Source organism: Vigna unguiculata, chromosome 4 (assembly GCF_037176805.1).
Source record: "Vigna unguiculata cultivar grain cowpea cultivar isolate G323 ecotype 2 chromosome 4, ASM3717680v1, whole genome shotgun sequence".
Classification (NCBI taxonomy): Eukaryota; Viridiplantae; Streptophyta; class Magnoliopsida; order Fabales; family Fabaceae; genus Vigna; species Vigna unguiculata.
The window spans coordinates 3,707,013-3,727,311 of record NC_140795.1 but is presented as its reverse complement, the minus strand read 5'-3'; the positions used below and the strand labels follow the sequence as shown (position 1 = coordinate 3,727,311).

Sequence of the window (20,299 nt, the reverse complement as noted above, 5' to 3'; positions counted from 1 at the left end):
TTTTGATACTATGATTTTTTTTTTTATTATCGGCTTAATTATATTTTTTGTTTCTATATTTTATGAAATCCTTAATTTTAATTTTTTCTGGTAATTTCATTTTTAATCATCCATAATTTTTGTTCTGAATTATAATGAGGTATCAGTTTTGTGGGAAATGCTTTTTGCCAACTGCAGATGATTCTTTTAATGCATGCACAATTCAACAAAACGTTAATTGCTAATTGCTTCAATATTTTCTGAATTTTGACCAATATTGAAATTACGGAGGATAAAATGGTTATTTAAAAACTATCGGGTGCAACTAGAAATTATAGGGATGAAGGAAGAAAAATCCTTTACCAAGTAGGTTTAGAGACATTTTGGCCTTATCACACTCTTAGACACCATAACTTAGAAGTTTTACATGGAAAAAATGCACCTGCATTATTAGCCTTAGTTCTTGAAAAAACAAGTATGCTTCTTGAATGCAGAATCTTATACTAGTCAAGAGTAGTGTTACTAATAAACCGCATAATGAATAATCAAAGCCCAAAAATCAACTGCAGCCAAGCAGGTGAAAAGATTCAGTAAAAAAATGAACAAAATCTCCAGAAATTGTCATGCAGCAGAAGTTAAGGAATCACGTCTCCAAAATTCACAAGGCATCCGTAAAAGGTGCCTTCATACCCACATAAAATTACAGACACTTAAAGAACCCGCATTTATTATGATAAATATTTTAGTCCAATGTCACAAGAACCTAACGTAAACAGAAGAAATATATGCTCTGCTCCAGAGAAAAAAACATTCTGGAAGGGGGTCTTGAGCCTATGAAGACTCTGAGAAGTATCACAAATCAACATGTGTTTGAATCTACTAATTGATGTGAAATCAGGTATTTACCACTGACATGGACACAGCGACCCTTGCAAAGGAAAGTCTAGGGAATCAGACCACGAGTTGTCAGAAAAAATCCTAGATGATCTGTTTGACAATTCCGTATACAGTTTTCTTGGAATTCTTCTTCATCACCTGTTTCCTCGATCTAGCTGATAAAAACATATTAAGCCTTGAAAAGGAGGGCCCGTGTCAAAGGAAGAGAGCCATCTGCATTAACATGTCAATAGCTTTACAGATGTTCAAGTCTCAAACCATAAGAGACTTCAAATAATAGAAAAATATATAATTAGGCAGTTATAATGTTAGAGTTCCTCAAATTTTCTGCTCGCATAGTTGCATCCTGAGTCCTGAAAGTTGTCTCCTCTCCATCCGGCTACTATAAATCTTGATTACAATAACAAAGGGAAGAGAAGATAAATTTTTACCAGTTGAAAACAACTGAGAATTATTCAGCTTCCAGCCACCAAAAGATGAAGCACACGTGTCTTCATTCTCGAGATGCTTAACTACATGGATGGCATCAAATTCTTGGCTGCAAATAATCATGATTATAATACATTCTCTCATCCACAGGGTGGATCCACGGCAGAATTTTGACCCCTCTTGAATATAAGTTCCGATAAAACCATGGCCATTTACCAAAAATCTCCACATGAACAAACACCGTCTTTGATATGGTGAAAACGATTTGTGTCCCTTATATAAATTTCTCTTCCTTCCAATCTGCTTATTGCTTTTATCACAGCATGGCAGTCATCACATATTCTCAGGTTTTTAATTACTTGAAGAGGTTGTCCTGGACTTGTGTTGAGTAGCCCTAATACTACAGCTAACTTCTCACTGTGCCCGCACAATATTTGCTCCTTATCCTGTTCCTCCACATCTTGCAGCACAAAGTTAGTCTTGGGGAGGTAACCAGACTTCTTCATCTCCATATTCAATTTATCCAACTTCTCCAAGATATCTTTCATCTGTGGATGTGATTGGTCACCGGCAAGAAGCATGTGCACTTTGTGTCCAACTTCAATCCAACTATATCCAGGGTTTTTCCTCAATCCCTTACTTTTCATCATTTCACGTATTCTATTTTCTTCCTCCCACAAGCCCTTTGAAGCATAGATATTGGACAAAAGAACGTAGTTCCCAGGGTTTGCTGGTTCTAACGGAAAAAGCTTCTCTGCAGCAATTTCACCTAAACTCAAATTATTGTGAACTCTGCAAGAACTTAGCAGGGCTCCCCATACACAAGCATCAGGTTCAAATGGCATTTCCTTAATGATAGAGTAAGCCTCTTCAAGTTTTCCAACACGACTGAGCAGAGTCACCATGCAAGCATAATGTTCCATTTTAGGCTCAATGCCATGTTCTTTGGACATACTATTATAATAATGCCATCCTTCTTCAGTCAAGCCATTTTGCGCACATGCTGATAAAACACACGTAAATGTAATCGAATCCGGCTTCTGGCCACTCTGCTGCATCATATGAAACATCTCCATTGTTTCCTTAGCCTTTCCATGCATTGCATATCCACTCATAACAGCATTCCACGAAACCAAATTTGGGGCCAACATATTGTCAAAACAACGCCGGGACAACTGAATTCTCCCACATTTGGCATACATATCTATCAACGCACTACCTACATATACGTCATCAAAAATCCCCTTTCTAAGAGAAAAGCAATGAATTTCCTTCCCGTGTGTCAAGGCTGAAATATTCCCACAAGCAGGAATCAAGCTTGGGATTGTCACAGCATTAGGCTCCACCCCATAAGCCTGCATATCTCTAAAAAGCTCCAAAGCCTCGAAATCCTTGCCATTCTGGGAACAGCTAGCAATTACCGAAGTCCATGTCACAACATTCAACTCCATTTTCTGGTCCTTTAACCTGTTAAACACCTCCAACGCGGCGTCAACCATACCATTCCGCGACAAGCCAGTAAGAAAAGCATTCAAAGACCCGATTTCCATTTCCTCCACTTCATCAAACACCCTACTCATCTCCTTCACACAGCCACATTTCCCATACATATCAAGCATAGCACTAACCACAAACTTGTCACATAACAGCCCCTGCTTGATCACATAACCATGAACCTGAGATCCCATCACCACATCCTCCAAGCACCCCACAGAAGGAAGCACACACGAAACAGTACTCCCGTCAGGCAAAAACCCTTCCAACAACATCACCCGAAACATCCCCACCGCCTCGTCATACAACCCATTATTACTAAGCCCAGCAAGCATGCCATTCCACGTCACCAAATTGGGCTCCACCCCAGAACTCCTCATCTCACCAAAAAGCCCTCTGGCCTCATCCACAAGTCCAAGGCGCGAGTAGCCAGCGATCATGGCACTCCAGACAACGACATCTCTCTCAGGCATTCTGTCGAACAGTTTCCTTGCATCGAGAATGCGATCACATTTGAGGTACATCTGGATCAACGAGGAGGCGACGATGGAATCCGAGAGAAACCCAGATGCGAGGGCGAAGGCGTGGACCTGTTGGCCCTGGTTGAGGGCGCGGAGGATGGCGCATGACTTAATGGTGGTGGGGAGGAGGAAGGCATCGGAGACGAGGCCGCGGGGGGCGAGGTGGGAGAATGCGGTGAGGACGTGGGGGAAGTGGGAAGAGCGGGCGAAGGCTTGGATGAGTGAGGAGAAGGAGAAGAGGGTGGGGTGGGGGAGGTGGGAGGAGAGGGTGAGGGAGAGTTGGGGGGTGGAGAGAGAGTGGGTGTTGGCGTAGAGAGAGAGGAGGGTGGTGGTGAGGTGGGTGTCGGAGAAGAGGTTCAGTTTGAGGATCAAGGCGTGGGCTTGACGCGCCTGCGACAGGGTGGCCGTCGGAGACGACAGACATTGTGAGAGGACGTGGAACATAGCACCCTCACTCACTCACTCTTCTCAGTGATGTCTGATCAAATATTCGATGACATGCTCATGGCAAAAGGGGAAGAGGGTTTGGGTTTATTCAACCTTTATCACTTTATTTTAGTAACGTAAAAATATTATTATTATGTTTACCTAAACAACATAATTTATTTTATTTTATTTTTTATTTAAATAACTCTAATTATTTTCTTTACTTCCTTTTTGGTAGATAATTTAACTGTACTAAAAAGCTAACATTTTCTCTTAATAATCACTCATTATAAGCATATTTTAATCATGTTTTTATTGTGTAATTACTTTTAATTACTATTTTCTTGCCTTTTGGTCTTTCATGACTAAGTTGAGTTACAAATTATTTTTGATAATGTGATTTACTTACATAAAAAATGTGCGTGTTTAGTAGGGGTGGGCATGGATTAGATTTGTCGTTCCCGCCTAACCTGTTCATGTCTTTAGGTCCGCCCAACCCGTTTTGGTTGTCAAGCCCGCCTGACCCTTCAGGGTCGTCGGGCCTGTCTTGTCTATACAGGTCATCGAGCAAGGCCCATCCGAGTCTAAATTTAGCCTAGTCCATCTCAACCTTTAGTCTAACCCAACTAAAAATTTAAATTGAAATTTTGAATTTTTTGGATTATCCATATTTGAAATTTTTGATTTATAGAATGAATACTCAATCCACAAAATATATAAAATGTAGATTAGATTGAAATCCATATCTATTCAAATAAATTTTAAATAAATTGAATTTTTAATAAAATGTATTTTAAATGGATTGGATCGGAGCAAAATTGGATTGGGTCCATTTTTTTTGTCACCTCTAATATTTAGTTTCTGTCAAAGTTGTGTAAAATTAGTTAAAATTGATTTTCTTTTCTAACTTAATTATGATGTGTTTAGTTTCCAAAATTAAATAAAGGATACAAACATTGAATGATAAGGCAACAATTTCAATAAAAAAATTTACATCCATTGATCGAAAGATCAAATGGATGAATAGTTTTCCTAAATATTATGTGCTTGAATGATTTAGATATTAATGATAAAAATAAACGTTTAAACATATTTAACGACAATAAATACAAACTATAACATGTTGATTATAATACTATGTACTTAAAAGAATCAAATATTAATATGCATCGGAGAGAGATGAAATACTTAATTGAGATCTTTGCTCATTTTATATAAGATTAAATCCATACACGAATTAAAAGAGGTATTGATCACGTGATTCAGTTCGATTTTGAATTAAAAATTATCCAAAACAATAGAAGAAACACTTGTAACAAAATTTTGCCGTTAGTTTGAATTTTATAATTTTGAAATAGGTTTGTTTGATATTATTTGTTGAAAAAATATTTATATTCGCAATAAAATAATCAGACTCAAAAGTTCAATTAATTATATACTACACTAGTTAAAAAGTTCAGTGACTTAAAAATTAATTAATTCTATACCACATTGATTTAAAGTTTTCGAACTTAAAAGGTCAACGACAAGAATATGATATTACATTTTTAATAAAAGTAATATTGAGAATGAATTGAATTTATTAATGCAAATATCTACATCTTGTATAAAATAAAACTCATTCAAATTTAATCATAATAAATTAATTTTTCTTGTATTTAGCAACAATAAATACACAAACTATGTGTTCGGCTTACACAACACTTAACTTACTAACTTTTGTTTATTTATTTTCAACTAAATTGGCTAAATTTTCATATGAAATAACTATTTATTATTTATAATCAAATAATCTATATGTATAATTAGAGGAATAGGTTAAAAGATTCACTATTTTATTCAAATAAGATACTCGACCCCACTTATAACATAATTTTTTTAGATTTAATATTTATTGATCTTGATTTTTCTTATATAATGATCGAGTCTTACCCTAATGTAACATTATTATCTCTACCTGAGTCGGAAAACGAGATAAATCGTTGGTTTTAATAACATTGTTGGAATTTTTTTTATTAAGATTAATCACCTCTAATATATAAGTTGTTTACGTAAAAAATTAGATATTATTTTCAAATTAAAACCTTAAAATTTAATTTTAATTTTTTTAACTATGATCGGTTAAATTTTCAACATTCATACATATTAGTTTAACGAGATAACTATTTATTATTTTTTAAACAATATTAATTTTTTACTGGGATAAAAGGAAAAATTGACAACTTCTAACATATAAATTGTTCATAATAAGAGATGCTTAATGCTTATGTATCTTGTTTTTCTTATACAGCATTTGAATCTTATGATATGCTTGTTTTCGTATCAGTTAGACATAAAAACAAATAATTTTAATATATTGATAAGAAAGTTTTTCCTTAAATAAATTTGGAAGATTAAACTTTTTAAAACATAAATTGCCTATATAAAAGATTTTTTACATAATTTCTAACACAACCACTTTATGTTTATCAAATATTTAACTTTCTTATTTCTACCCGTATTAAATTTTTTAACTCATATTTAAATTTATATAATTTTCATCTATTAATATGGTATGCATTGCATTAAAGTTTCTTTGGGAATCCTAAATTATGCTACTCAGGTCTGTCTACTTTTAAAGTCCAAGCAGGTTGTAAGATGATAATGGTAACTGACATCCCATTTTTATTTTATTTTATACAGCTCATTATTATTTTGTAATGATATTAAAATTTAATTTTTAAAAATAATTACTAAACTGTTTTGTATTTTTCTTCTGTGATGAAACAAATTAGGACAAAATTATCCAGTGCAAAATGTAAGGCCCATTTTCTGTTTTTCTTTTTTTTTTTTGTTGTGTTTTTCCAGCCACAAAGATTAGTGGGCTGCCCCTAAGTGGGCCTAAGGGTTGGCCCAGGGTATATAAGTCTTAGGTCTGCCCTAAGCCAGGGTACCCTACACTTCAGAGAAGGACACCCTGCCCTTACCTTGAGCCGCAGCCGCCACACCCTCTGCTAGGGTTCCGCCCCCACCGTCGTTGAGCCGTTCGAAGCTATCCTCTACCCCATGTAAGTACTATGCTAGCCATCCTCGTCTCCATGATCCTTCTCGTTTCTTTCCGTTAGAGTTTCCAAATAACCCATTTGTGCTCCTGTTTCTCTATCCTTTCAGTGTTCCATTCGCCCCTTGAGCTGCTGTGCTCGTGTGTTCGGTGTCGGGGGAGTGTCGGAACGTTTCGCTAGCTCGAATCTCAGGTACGGGAAGTTAGGGTTCTAGTTTTCGAGTCCTTTGGAACTGTTTATGCGTCGTTTGTTGATTTCGTGGTTAGATCTGTTGTTTTGATGTGTGGAGATACTTTGCATGCGTTGTTTGATCAGAAAACTTGACTGTTACAGTGGTGAACAGTGGCGAGACCTGTAGATCTCGCCCAAGCGAGTCAATCTCGCCTAGGCGAGATGAAACAGGGAGATCTCTGCACGAAATCTCGCCCAGGCGACTCGCTCACCTTTTGAGCGAGCTGGCCACTCGCCCAGGCGAGAGGGATCTCGCTTAAGCGAGATCCCGTAATTGCCACACCCTTGTTTTTGTGCTCTCGCCTAGGCGAGGGGAGGCTCGCCTGAGCGAGACATCTCGCCTGAGCGAGGCCCCTCAGCCTGGGCGAGATGCTGGGCGAGGCTGCGCTATGTTTTGGACTTTCAATGCTTCCCGTGTGATCTGTTTTGATTGGGCATGATTGTGTGATGATGTATGGGTATATAATGGAGTATGAAATATATGTTTGGCATGATTCATGAATTGTGGAAGAATGAGTTGGTATGAGGCTTAACATGCGAATTAAAATGGGTGGTTTGAAATTAAAGGAACATGATATTGATGTGAAACTAGGCCCCAGACTCATCGGGGTGGTAATGATCAGAGGTAGGGATTGTGAGAGGATTGATATGAGGATTGAACTTCAAAGGTTGAGATGGAATTGGAAAAATATAATTTAATATTCGCAAATTGCTGATGTATGAACGTTGGTCCGTGTCAGCGTATAATTCCTTGGGGTCTCTAGGTGAGACCTCCGGGGTTGCGCTTCAGTGGTCGGGACGTAATTCCATGGCCCCTGTTAGTGGGTGTTCATGGTGGTGCCCCATCTGTATAACTAGGTAAGGATTCAAGGTAAGGTTGCATCCTGACGCTCCGAGGAGTCAGTTAGTCTCACTTAGAGCGGACTGACTCTTGTGGTGGGAGTAGCAGGAGGCCTGAAACTCATTAAGGGCTAACCTTGTGGTGGGAGAGATTTGATTTATTGTAACACTGGTAATACATGGCTCAGGATCGAGCAGCTCAGGTTCGAGCAGGGGTACCCACACAAGTGCAAGCATCCGCTGAATCCGACCAAGTTATACGTATCCGGATGAGTCGAGTCGAGTCGTAGTGTAATGGATGAAGAGTCATAACATGTTTGGTTGCTGTGTGAATATGAGATGATGAAAATATGTTTGACTGCATGATGCATGTTGTTAGCTCTAGCTTACCCGTTTTGTTGTATGTTTGTGATGTATGTGGCTGTTCTTCTTGCGATGATCATCAACTCGGGTTGATGGGAGCAGATGGGCGAGTTCCTCGTGGTCAGCAAGGGAGCAGCGATCCAATAGCTTAGCCATCTGGGCTGGAGTGTCCTCGTGTTTATTCAGGGCCACGGCCCATGTATTTTCTTTCCGTATTTCTACACTTCATTCTACGTGTACCCGTATTTCAGCTTTCCTTTATCGGCATCGTGGTGTGCCTAGTTTCGTAGGGGTAATGTTAAGGAACCCTGGACTGCGTTATTATGCCTTTATCACGTGACGTTTCCTTTAATTTTACGTATTAAATTAAATGGGACGTTACATTTATGGTATCAGAGCGGTCATTCCTTAGGTCTGTGGACTTGGATGTCCGCTTAGCTTTCTCTGTGTCTTCTGAGTATTCTTAGTTAAATTCTTGCCTTTGTCGAGTCTAACCAAGTGATTTTCTCTGTGCCAGTGGACTATGGCACCTCCTCGCCGGACTTCTCAGTCATCCCAGGGGGACACATCAGATATCGCCAGAGCTATGGAGGCGATGGTAGCAGCGATGACGCAGCAGAGTGCTGTGATGATGCAGCAGCATGAGGCATCCATGCAGCGACAGGCGGCGTCGCTCGAGCAGCAGCAGGCAGTGATGCAGCAGATGGAGGCTGCAAGGGTAGCTGCTGAGGATGCTCATAGGCAGCATATGGAGGCCCTCCGCCAGATGGAGGAGAGCAGGACGACGACACCTGTGTTTGGTCCTGAGCCACGACCTGCGGTCAGGGAGTGGAGCTTGGAGGACTTTCTGAAACACCACCCGGCGAAGTTTGATGGGAAGGCTAGTCCTGACGCCGCAGACCAATGGCTGAAGGACCTGGAGCGTATCTACGACGCCAAGATGTGCCCTGCAGAGGACAGGTTGGCGTTCTCGGTCTATATGCTCACGGGAGAGGCGGAGCATTGGTGGAGCAGCACCAGATCCATCCTGGAGGAGAGGGATGAGCCGGTGACATGGGAAACCTTCAGGGAGAGGTTTCTATCCGAGTACTTCCCAGACAGCATTCGGTACGCCAAGGAGGTGGAATTCCTCCAGTTGACCCAGGGAGGGAAGACAGTGGCAGAGTATGCTGAGAGGTTCAAACACCTCAGCCGTTTCTACACCCTACCGCTCGATGAGGAGTGGCGATGCAGGAAGTTCGAGAATGGACTTCGCGGTGACATCCGCTTGATGGTGGCCCCTTTGTCCATCAAGGACTTTGCCGCCCTGGTAGAGAAGGCCAGGGTGATGGAGAAGATGAAGCGCGAGGTGGAAGGCCAGCGCCCACAGCAGCCACAGCCGCCCCAGAGGATTGGTGGACCATCTGGGTCCAGGCCCAGACAGGAGGAGCGGAGGAGACCGTATGATAGACCACACCATCAGCCTCAGGAGTCTAGGAGCTTTCCTCCGCAGCAGGGTCGAGTCCGGTGTTACTCGTGTGGAGGACCCCACCCGAGGTATGCGTGTCCGCGTAGGGAGGGTTACCGTCGGTGCAATAACTGTGGCAAGGAAGGGCACTTCGGGAGAGATTGTCCCAACCTTGCTAGGGCGGCGACACGACCTCCAGTTCAGGCACCCCAGCAGCATCAGGGGAGAGACAGAGGCAACAGGCCTCAGGTGACGGGCAGAGTGTACGCCATGTCAGGGGCAGAGGCATCAGGCTCAGGTAACTTGGTTATGGGTAGTTGCATGATAGCTGGTTCTTCTTGCTGTGTGTTGTATGATTCTGGAGCGACACACTCTTTTGTGTCTTTTGCTTGTGTTGAACGGTTGGGTTTGCCGGTGCGCGAGCTGCAGTGTGAGCTTGCGGTGTCTACTCCGGCATCGGGTTTGGTCAGGACGTCGTCCTTGTGTGCTAGGCTTCCAGTGGAGGTAGAGGGGCGCAGGTACAAGGTGAACTTAATCTGCCTACCTCTACAGGAGTTGGAGGTGATCTTAGGGATGGATTGGCTCTCTGCCAATCGCATTCTGATAGATTGTCGGGAGAAGAAGCTGTTGTTTCCCGACTCGGAGGAGCATGAGTTGGTATCCTCCCAGGACGTTATGAGAGAGCTAAAGGACGGTGCGCAGTGCTACGTGATCTTCACACACATGGAGGTGGAGAGAGAAGAGACGACGTCTGTGATACCAGTCGTCCAGGACTTTGTGGATGTGTTTCCGGAGGAGGTACCAGGGTTGCCTCCCAGTAGGGAAGTGGAGTTCTCCATTGATCTAGTCCCAGGAACAGGCCCAGTCTCGATGGCCCCATATCGTATGGCTCCAGCAGAGTTAGTAGAGCTCAAGAAACAGATAGAAGACCTGATGGAGAAACAGTTCATCCGACCCAGCACTTCACCTTGGGGAGCACCAGTGTTGTTGGTGAAGAAGAAGGACGGGAGTTCACGCCTGTGTGTGGATTACAGGCAACTGAACAAGGTGACTATCAAGAACAAGTACCCGCTCCCGAGGATTGATGACTTGATGGATCAGTTGCATGGGTCATCGGTGTTCTCGAAGATAGATCTGCGATCGGGTTATCACCAGATTTTGGTAAAGGCTGATGATGTACAGAAGACAGCCTTCAGGTCGAGGTATGGCCACTATAAGTATGTGGTTATGCCGTTTGGTGTGACCAACGCTCCGGCAGTGTTCATGGACTACATGAACAGGATCTTCCGACCTTTCCTAGATAAGTTTGTCGTGGTCTTCATAGACGACATCCTTATCTACTCCAGGACGCATGAGGAACATGCAGAACACCTGAGATTGGTGCTTGGTTTTTTGAGAGAGAAGCAGCTGTATGCCAAGCTGTCCAAGTGTGAGTTCTGGCTGGACGAAGTTCAGTTTTTGGGGCATGTGATATCCGCCCAGGGGATTGCAGTGGACCCAGCGAAGGTCGAGGCAGTGGTAAGATGGGAAAGTCCTAAAACAGCCACAGAGATCAGGAGCTTTGTGGGGTTAGCAGGATACTACAGGAGGTTCATAGAGGGATTCTCCAAGATTGCGGCACCTCTGACTTTGCTTACCCGGAAGGACCAACCCTTCACCTGGACGGATAAGTGTGAGGAGAGTTTTCAGGAACTAAAGAAGAGACTGACCAGTGCACCGATACTTGTGATCCCGGATGTCGGAAAGCCGTTTGAGGTCTACTGTGACGCCTCCCGCCTTGGACTTGGATGTGTTTTGATGCAAGAAGGGAAGGCAGTGGCATATGCTTCGCGACAGCTTAAGGTGCATGAGCGTAATTACCCCACTCATGACCTTGAGTTGGCAGCGATAGTTTTTGCCTTGAAGATCTGGAGGCACTATCTGTATGGTGCTCAGTTTCGGGTGTTCAGCGACCACAAAAGTTTAAAGTACTTGTTTGATCAGAAGGAGCTGAATATGAGGCAAAGGAGGTGGATGGAATTCCTAAAGGACTACGACTTTGAACTCCTATATCACCCAGGGAAGGCGAATGTAGTGGCAGATGCTTTGAGTAGGAAGACGGTACACGCAGCACATCTCATGATAAAAGAGGCAGAGCTACTAGAGAAGTTCAGAGACATGAGACTACAGGTGGAGTTGGAGTCCGAGTCTATTAGGTGTAGTACCCTTACTATATCTAGTGACTTCTTGGGCTCGGTCAGAGAGAGACAGTTGTTGGATGCTAGTCTGAACAGAGTTAGAGAGCAGCTTGGATCAGATGAGGCTAGAGACTTTGCTGTGAGTGATGATGGCATACTGAGGTTTCGAGGCAGAGTATGCATACCTGATGACGCAGAGTTGAGGAAGTTGATCCTTGAGGAAGGACACAAGAGTCGTCTTAGCTTGCATCCTGGCATGACTAAGATGTACCAGGACCTCAAGGAAACTTTCTGGTGGCAGGGGATGAAGAAAGATGTGGCTCAGTTTGTATCAGCTTGTTTAACGTGTCAGAAGGCGAAGGTGGAGCATCAGCGACCCGGTGGCGTTCTACAGTCGTTAGAGGTACCAGTGTGGAAATGGGACAGCATCTCCATGGATTTCGTGACTCATCTTCCACGGACTTTTAGAGGACATGACACTATCTGGGTGATAGTGGATCGGTTGACCAAAAGTGCACACTTTCTGGCGATGAACTTGAGAATGTCTATGGCCAAGTTGGCCCAGCTGTACGTCAAAGAGATTGTGAGGTTGCATGGAGTACCTTCGAGCATAGTTTCCGACAGAGACCCACGGTTCACATCCCGGTTTTGGCAGACGCTGCAGAGTGCTATGGGTAGCAAGCTCACCATGAGTTCAGCATATCACCCTCAGACAGATGGCCAGTCTGAGAGGACGATCCAGTCGTTAGAGGATTTGTTGAGGACTTGCATATTGGATCATCTGGGAGCTTGGGATGAAGTGTTGCCTTTGATAGAGTTCACCTACAACAACAGTTTTCATGCGAGCATTGGCATGGCGCCATACGAGGCTCTTTATGGCAGGAGGTGTAGGACTCCTCTCTGTTGGTATCAGGATGGAGAGGCAGTGTTGGTTGGGCCGGAGTTGTTAGCACAGACCACCGAGAAGGTGAGGATGGTGAGAGATAGGATGTTGGCTTCGCAGAGCAGGCAGAAGGCTTATGCGGATCGCAGGAGGAGGCCGTTGGAGTTTGCAGCAGGAGATCATGTGTTCTTGAGGGTGACCCGAACCACGGGCGTGGGAAGGGCTCTCCGCTCAAGGAAGCTTTCACCCAAATTCCTTGGCCCGTATCAGATCACAAGGAGGATTGGACCAGTGGCTTATGAGATAGCCTTACCCCCGCAGTTGGCGAACCTTCATCCAGTGTTTCATGTGTCACAGCTGAGGAAGTATGTATTCGATCCGGCTCACGTGTTGGAAGCTGAGGATATACAGATCAGGGAAGATCTCACAGTGGAAGTACCACCCATCGCTCTTGAGGATAGCAAGGTGGAGGAACGTCGTGGAAAGACCGTCAATCTTGTCAAAGTCATCTGGGATCGGAGGACGGGTGACTCGACTTGGGAGTTAGAGGAGGACATGAGAAAATCACATCCACATCTGTTTACCTGGTAAGTCCTTATTTTCGAGGTCGAAAATTTTCTTGTTGGGGAGAATGTAAGGCCCATTTTCTGTTTTTCTTTTTTTTTTTTGTTGTGTTTTTCCAGCCACAAAGATTAGTGGGCTGCCCCTAAGTGGGCCTAAGGGTTGGCCCAGGGTATATAAGTCTTAGGTCTGCCCTAAGCCAGGGTACCCTACACTTCAGAGAAGGACACCCTGCCCTTACCTTGAGCCGCAGCCGCCACACCCTCTGCTAGGGTTCCGCCCCCACCGTCGTTGAGCCGTTCGAAGCTATCCTCTACCCCATGTAAGTACTATGCTAGCCATCCTCGTCTCCATGATCCTTCTCGTTTCTTTCCGTTAGAGTTTCCAAATAACCCATTTGTGCTCCTGTTTCTCTATCCTTTCAGTGTTCCATTCGCCCCTTGAGCTGCTGTGCTCGTGTGTTCGGTGTCGGGGGAGTGTCGGAACGTTTCGCTAGCTCGAATCTCAGGTACGGAAAGTTAGGGTTCTAGTTTTCGAGTCCTTTGGAACTGTTTATGCGTCGTTTGTTGATTTCGTGGTTAGATCTGTTGTTTTGATGTGTGGAGATACTTTGCATGCGTTGTTTGATCAGAAAACTTGACTGTTACAGTGGTGAACAGTGGCGAGACCTGTAGATCTCGCCCAAGCGAGTCAATCTCGCCTAGGCGAGATGAAACAGGGAGATCTCTGCACGAAATCTCGCCCAGGCGACTCGCTCACCTTTTGAGCGAGCTGGCCACTCGCCCAGGCGAGAGGGATCTCGCTTAAGCGAGATCCCGTAATTGCCACACCCTTGTTTTTGTGCTCTCGCCTAGGCGAGGGGAGGCTCGCCTGAGCGAGACATCTCGCCTGAGCGAGGCCCCTCAGCCTGGGCGAGATGCTGGGCGAGGCTGCGCTATGTTTTGGACTTTCAATGCTTCCCGTGTGATCTGTTTTGATTGGGCATGATTGTGTGATGATGTATGGGTATATAATGGAGTATGAAATATATGTTTGGCGTGATTCATGAATTGTGGAAGAATGAGTTGGTATGAGGCTTAACATGCGAATTAAAATGGGTGGTTTGAAATTAAAGGAACATGATATTGATGTGAAACTAGGCCCCAGACTCATCGGGGTGGTAATGATCAGAGGTAGGGATTGTGAGAGGATTGATATGAGGATTGAACTTCAAAGGTTGAGATGGAATTGGAAAAATATAATTTAATATTCGCAAATTGCTGATGTATGAACGTTGGTCCGTGTCAGCGTATAATTCCTTGGGGTCTCTAGGTGAGACCTCCGGGGTTGCGCTTCAGTGGTCGGGACGTAATTCCATGGCCCCTGTTAGTGGGTGTTCATGGTGGTGCCCCATCTGTATAACTAGGTAAGGATTCAAGGTAAGGTTGCATCCTGACGCTCCGAGGAGTCAGTTAGTCTCACTTAGAGCGGACTGACTCTTGTGGTGGGAGTAGCAGGAGGCCTGAAACTCATTAAGGGCTAACCTTGTGGTGGGAGAGATTTGATTTATTGTAACACTGGTAATACATGGCTCAGGATCGAGCAGCTCAGGTTCGAGCAGGGGTACCCACACAAGTGCAAGCATCCGCTGAATCCGACCAAGTTATACGTATCCGGATGAGTCGAGTCGAGTCGTAGTGTAATGGATGAAGAGTCATAACATGTTTGGTTGCTGTGTGAATATGAGATGATGAAAATATGTTTGACTGCATGATGCATGTTGTTAGCTCTAGCTTACCCGTTTTGTTGTATGTTTGTGATGTATGTGGCTGTTCTTCTTGCGATGATCATCAACTCGGGTTGATGGGAGCAGATGGGCGAGTTCCTCGTGGTCAGCAAGGGAGCAGCGATCCAATAGCTTAGCCATCTGGGCTGGAGTGTCCTCGTGTTTATTCAGGGCCACGGCCCATGTATTTTCTTTCCGTATTTCTACACTTCATTCTACGTGTACCCGTATTTCAGCTTTCCTTTATCGGCATCGTGGTGTGCCTAGTTTCGTAGGGGTAATGTTAAGGAACCCTGGACTGCGTTATTATGCCTTTATCACGTGACGTTTCCTTTAATTTTACGTATTAAATTAAATGGGACGTTACACAAAAGAGATAACAAAGTTGGAAAGGAATGGCTAAAAATCAGTTAAAAAACATATTGATTATAAATTGCTTAATGTGATGTAGATTTAATTAAAGTTTTGGAAAAATGTGAACATCCTAAATACATGAAAGAAACTTGCTACCTCAGCATTGGGGATTTTCTTTGGACTGGATTAGAAAGAAAGAAGAAAAGAAAAATAATAAAAAAATGAATTATTTAAATTAAAGGAAAGAGAATTAAAAAGGAAAAATAAGCAAAAAATTGTAATTAACGTGATTGGTGCAATAAAATATTTTATATGTTAATATATTTATTAAAAAAAATTAAATATAATTTGATGTAGAAAATTTTTAAATATAATTTGGATATCAATACTTATACTTTATACACATAATTAAGATAATATTTTTTTATCTAATTAATTATATTTTAAATATTTTTTTATTGACATTATTATTGTTTACGTATATAATTGACTGTTAACCTTCTTTTTCATTTTATAAGAGAAAGTTTATCTTCTAAAACTTGTCTTCATTCGTGTAACTTTAATTTTAATTTTCATGTTTTCGTTTTTAATCCTTCTGCTTGAACAGTATTTAGAACAAAATCTTTTTCAATTTTCATTGATTGAAGACTCACATTATGAACAAAATAATTATTAATTACTGCTTCTGTAGAAAAGAAAATCTACTCCACTACCAAAAAATTGTTTTCTAAATTTAGAACTCATCATACATGTGTCAGAATAATAGATGAACCTGAAGGTCAAAATCATGCATAAAAGTGACAACTATGTGTTCACCTGTCACCCATCTGGGTCCTTTCCTCAATTCACAGGTGCAATTTCTGATCCCGAATTCAACATGCATTGCATAATAGTGTGTGATATCTTTTGAATATAATATAATATAATCAGTTTCGTTACCTACCAGCAAGTTCTGCATATTATATTTCACAGTCAAAATATTTTGAGCAGCATTTCAAAGATAAATAAAACATGCAATGAAAAGAAGTAGAAAATGGAATGAATGAGGTAAGAGTGAAAAAAGTAGTGAAAGTTACATGAAAATATAGAATGAATATCATCAACATGGTTGAAAAGTGGCAGACATATAGCAAATAGGGTAATGTTAAAAGCAAGAAACTTTTTTTACCATGATTGAAGGGAGTTTCTCCTTCTAGATTTTACTCAAATGGAACTGTTAAAAGTGCCTTTTCTTCCTTATTTATTGAATGTTACTAAAACAGGAGAGAAAACTCCACTCTTTTATACTGTAAGCGGTGTGATCCTATCTCTTTATAGTTCTGATTTCACACTTTGTACAGGAGCATTTTCTCAGAAGAAAACATCCAAAATGGTGATCACATCCACTGCTACACACCCAGATGAACAAGCACAGAGTATATTTTCTACCTTTGCTTCCAGATATGTGCGTGAACCTATTCCCAGGTATATCTTCCCTACTTTTTCTTAGAACTTCACACTTAGTTTAGTTGGGAGAAAACATAGAGAACAAGAAAATAGGAAGGTTTGGTTTTGATTTCTGAGGTTTCTTTGTTTTGATGGGTTTGGGGTGGAAATGAATTCAACAGGTTCAAGATGCCAGAGAAATCAATACCAAAGGATGCTGCTTATCAGATAATAAACGATGAGTTGATGCTGGATGGCACACCAAGGCTCAACTTGGCCTCATTTGTGACCACATGGATGGAGCCTGAGTGTGACAAGCTCATAATGGCTTCACTTAACAAGAACTATGTTGACATGGATGAGTACCCTGTCACCACTGAGCTCCAGGTTTGTGTGTTCCTTGCAATATTGAGGTTTTTGGGATCTTCACGATCATGACTCTTCCTTGCTCCCTAAAATTATCATTCTCTGATCAAGTTGTCTTTTCGATAAAATGGATTTTTTCTAAGAACGTGTAGGGATGTTAAGAAACAAAGGAGTACCCCACATAAGATTCTACTGTTTTTATAGCCCTTTCTTCTGAAAAGTTTGTGTCTCGGATGCCAACTTATTGGATATTATGAGCTTCTGATGTTCACTATAAATTTGAAGATACTGTATCATTTCATGGTTATTTTTGGGATGAAGTGTGAGAGTTAAAGACTGATTAGTTTCATTTTGTTAAATTCTGCAGAACCGGTGTGTAAATATAATAGCAAATCTATTCCACGCTCCTATAAATGAAGATGAGACTGCAGTAGGTGTGGGAACTGTGGGGTCATCAGAGGCAATAATGTTAGCAGGTTTGGCTTTTAAAAGGAAATGGCAGACCAAGAGAAAAGCTGAAGGAAAACCATATGACAAGCCTAACATAGTTACTGGGGCTAATGTGCAGGTAGGTTGATGCTAAGAACTTTCAAACAACTTTTAAATTGTGATAGCTGCATGATCATATCATGGGAAACAGGCACACATAAATATGTAATCCTGTGTGTTCTTTGAAATTTTCTTCACAGGTTTGTTGGGAAAAATTTGCAAGGTACTTTGAGGTAGAGCTGAAGGAAGTGAAACTCAGTGAGGGATACTATGTGATGGACCCTGTGAAAGCAGTTGAACTGGTGGATGAGAACACTATCTGTGTTGCAGCCATTTTGGGGTCAACTATGACTGGAGAGTTTGAGGATGTGAAACTTCTCAATGAACTTCTCACAGAAAAGAACAAAGAGACAGGTTGGGATACCCCAATTCATGTAGATGCTGCCAGTGGGGGGTTTATTGCTCCATTTCTCTATCCTGATCTAGAATGGGATTTTCGTTTGCCATTGGTGAAAAGCATCAATGTTAGTGGCCACAAGTATGGTCTTGTCTACCCTGGTGTTGGTTGGGTTGTCTGGAGGAGTAAGGATGATTTGCCAGATGAACTTGTTTTCCACATAAATTATCTTGGTTCTGATCAGCCAACTTTCACATTGAATTTCTCTAAAGGTATAATGAATTGAGCAGCAACTACCTTATTCAGCTAAGTGTTATGTTATGTATCTGATTCAGTATTACCCCTTGCTGTCTGAAAAAGATGATGCTATATAGGGAATTGTTGATGAAGTTGCATGTGATAATTTTGAATTTGATAAAGTGCTAATGTTGGTTCTGTACATTGATCCAATTCTTTAAGTATTTTGATCATTAGATGTTTGTAATAATAAGCATTGGGACCTCAATTAATGTTATTTGGTTCTTATTCCAATCATCTAAATATCTTATGATACTTTTCTTTTCTTTTGTCCCTCCCATTTCTTTGTATTTCTTTTGACAGGATCCAGTCAAATTATTGCACAATATTACCAGTTTATCCGGCTTGGCTTTGAGGTGAACATGTTATAATCTTAGTCCAGCATCTTTACTTTAAGTTCCAAGACATATACAAAGACATAATTTACCATAAAAAAGAGGTTCTATGTATATATAGAAATCAACATCAATATTCTATATCCATGCAGTGATGTATCAGTTTTCCTGGTTGTTTCTCCATTTTCTCTTGTCCTAATGAAGATGTCTTTGAACAGGAGTTTCAAAAATCACCAAGAAGTTTCCTCAATTAAACTGCTAGACAAAATTACAGAAATAACAACTGCATGATAATACATGACATTAACAATGTCCTATAATTGCTTCATTATGTGAATTATCATGCACTTCATGTTAAATTAGTACTTCAGTGCAACTTCTTGGATTATCTGTTTTCTGTTTTCTGTCATTACATTTGGTTATCCTTGTGAACATAAGGGTTACAAAAACATCATGGAAAATTGCTTGGAGAATACAAGAGTTCTGAAAGAGGGAATTGAGAGAACAGGGAGGTTTAACATCATCTCCAAGGATATAGGGGTGCCCCTTTTGGCCTTCTCTTTGAAAGAAGACAGTAGCCAACACTCAGTGTTTGAGATATCAGACCAGCTGAGAAAATTTGGGTGGATAGTTCCAGCCTACACAATGCCACCAGATGCACAACACATTGCAGTTCTCAGGGTGGTGGTGAGGGAGGATTTCAGCTGTGGCTTGGCTCAGAGACTTGTTTCTGACATAGAAAAAGTTATGAAGCTCTTGGCCTCACTTCCAAGCACTGTCTCTAACAAAACTGCTCATGTCACAGCCATCACCAATGAGACTAGTGAGAAGATAAAGAAGAGTGCAACAGAGACTCAGAAAGAGATTGTTTTGTACTGGAAGAAACTTGTGCATGGCAAGAAACTTGGAGCATGCTAGGGTTACCAAATCTTGGTTTTTGATAACCCTGTTGAGAGTGATGGTGGTGGTGCTTTCATATTTATGTACATATGTGTGTTTGTGATTGTGATGGCTATGTAGCAATAAGAAATGGCAATGCATGACAGATTCTTATTGTCATTGCTGTTTTTGTCTGAGAAAATTTTCTCTATCTGGTTTTTGAGGTGGTGGTGATTTTCTGTATCTGTTCTTACCAAGACTTATATACACTTTTTATGAATGATATTTGTGCTTTTATCCGATTAAAATTAGAGTTGTTGTACCATAATAGTGCACGAACAGTCTCTATAAGATTTTGGATTAAAATTTGTAAGATAAAAAAGAGTTATTAGAAACAGACACTTGTAGAGGTGGCTAACTTTTATTATGGTGTTTAGTTATGAACCTGATGAATCTTTCATAGTTACAATACAGTAAGAGAAATATCAGAACTGTGAAGACATTTATGGTGATGGTTAGTGTTGTAACGGTGAGTTCCTGTTTCAGAAGTTGTTTTGATGAAGGGCCAAACAAGTATATTGTTAAGATGGATGACAACACAGAGATAAGTATTCGTAGTCAGAAATGTTTTTGTGGAACTTACATTTGAATGAGAGGTTATTGAGTATCTAAATGTAAATATAAGTTTCATGTTATGAAAAAA

General features: G+C 41.4%; 3 protein-coding genes across 3 annotated transcripts; 2 read left to right on the top strand and 1 right to left on the bottom strand.

Annotated features, from left to right (window-relative positions):
* Positions 1 to 689: 689 nt before the first annotated feature.
* On the bottom strand, positions 690 to 3,836 carry LOC114182345 (Pentatricopeptide repeat (PPR) superfamily protein). Its single transcript, XM_028069206.2, has 2 exons — positions 1,308 to 3,836; positions 690 to 1,089 (listed from the first exon to the last, which is right to left on the bottom strand). Exon 1 carries the CDS (start codon positions 3,762 to 3,764, stop codon positions 1,518 to 1,520), a length of 2,247 nt encoding a protein of 748 aa, XP_027925007.1. The 5' UTR covers positions 3,765 to 3,836; the 3' UTR covers positions 690 to 1,089; positions 1,308 to 1,517.
* Positions 3,837 to 8,927: 5,091 nt separating this feature from the next.
* LOC146886653 (uncharacterized) lies at positions 8,928 to 11,742 on the top strand. The gene is made up of 3 exons (XM_085672603.1): positions 8,928 to 11,097; positions 11,212 to 11,510; positions 11,728 to 11,742. The coding sequence occupies exons 1-3, from the start codon at positions 8,970 to 8,972 to the stop codon at positions 11,740 to 11,742; spliced, it is 2,442 nt and encodes an 813-aa protein (XP_085528729.1). The 5' UTR covers positions 8,928 to 8,969.
* Positions 11,743 to 16,657: 4,915 nt separating this feature from the next.
* Positions 16,658 to 19,904, top strand: LOC114182353 (glutamate decarboxylase-like). Its single transcript, XM_028069218.1, has 6 exons — positions 16,658 to 16,872; positions 17,016 to 17,220; positions 17,567 to 17,767; positions 17,889 to 18,357; positions 18,686 to 18,738; positions 19,156 to 19,904. The coding sequence occupies exons 1-6, from the start codon at positions 16,778 to 16,780 to the stop codon at positions 19,633 to 19,635; spliced, it is 1,503 nt and encodes a 500-aa protein (XP_027925019.1). The 5' UTR covers positions 16,658 to 16,777; the 3' UTR covers positions 19,636 to 19,904.
* The last annotated feature ends 395 nt before the right edge of the window (positions 19,905 to 20,299 follow it).

Coding starts and splice junctions, on each gene's coding strand:
- LOC146886653 (XM_085672603.1), top strand. CDS start 8,970: ATGGAGGCCCTCCGCCAGATGGAGGAGAGCAGGACGACGACACCTGTG. Junction 11,098..11,211: donor GTATGCCAAGCTGTCCAAGT/GTGAGTTCTGGC, acceptor GTCCTAAAACAG/CCACAGAGATCAGGAGCTTT.
- LOC114182345 (XM_028069206.2), bottom strand. CDS start 3,764: ATGTTCCACGTCCTCTCACAATGTCTGTCGTCTCCGACGGCCACCCTG.
- LOC114182353 (XM_028069218.1), top strand. CDS start 16,778: ATGGTGATCACATCCACTGCTACACACCCAGATGAACAAGCACAGAGT. Junction 17,221..17,566: donor CTGTCACCACTGAGCTCCAG/GTTTGTGTGTTC, acceptor TAAATTCTGCAG/AACCGGTGTGTAAATATAAT. Junction 17,768..17,888: donor TTACTGGGGCTAATGTGCAG/GTAGGTTGATGC, acceptor TTTTCTTCACAG/GTTTGTTGGGAAAAATTTGC.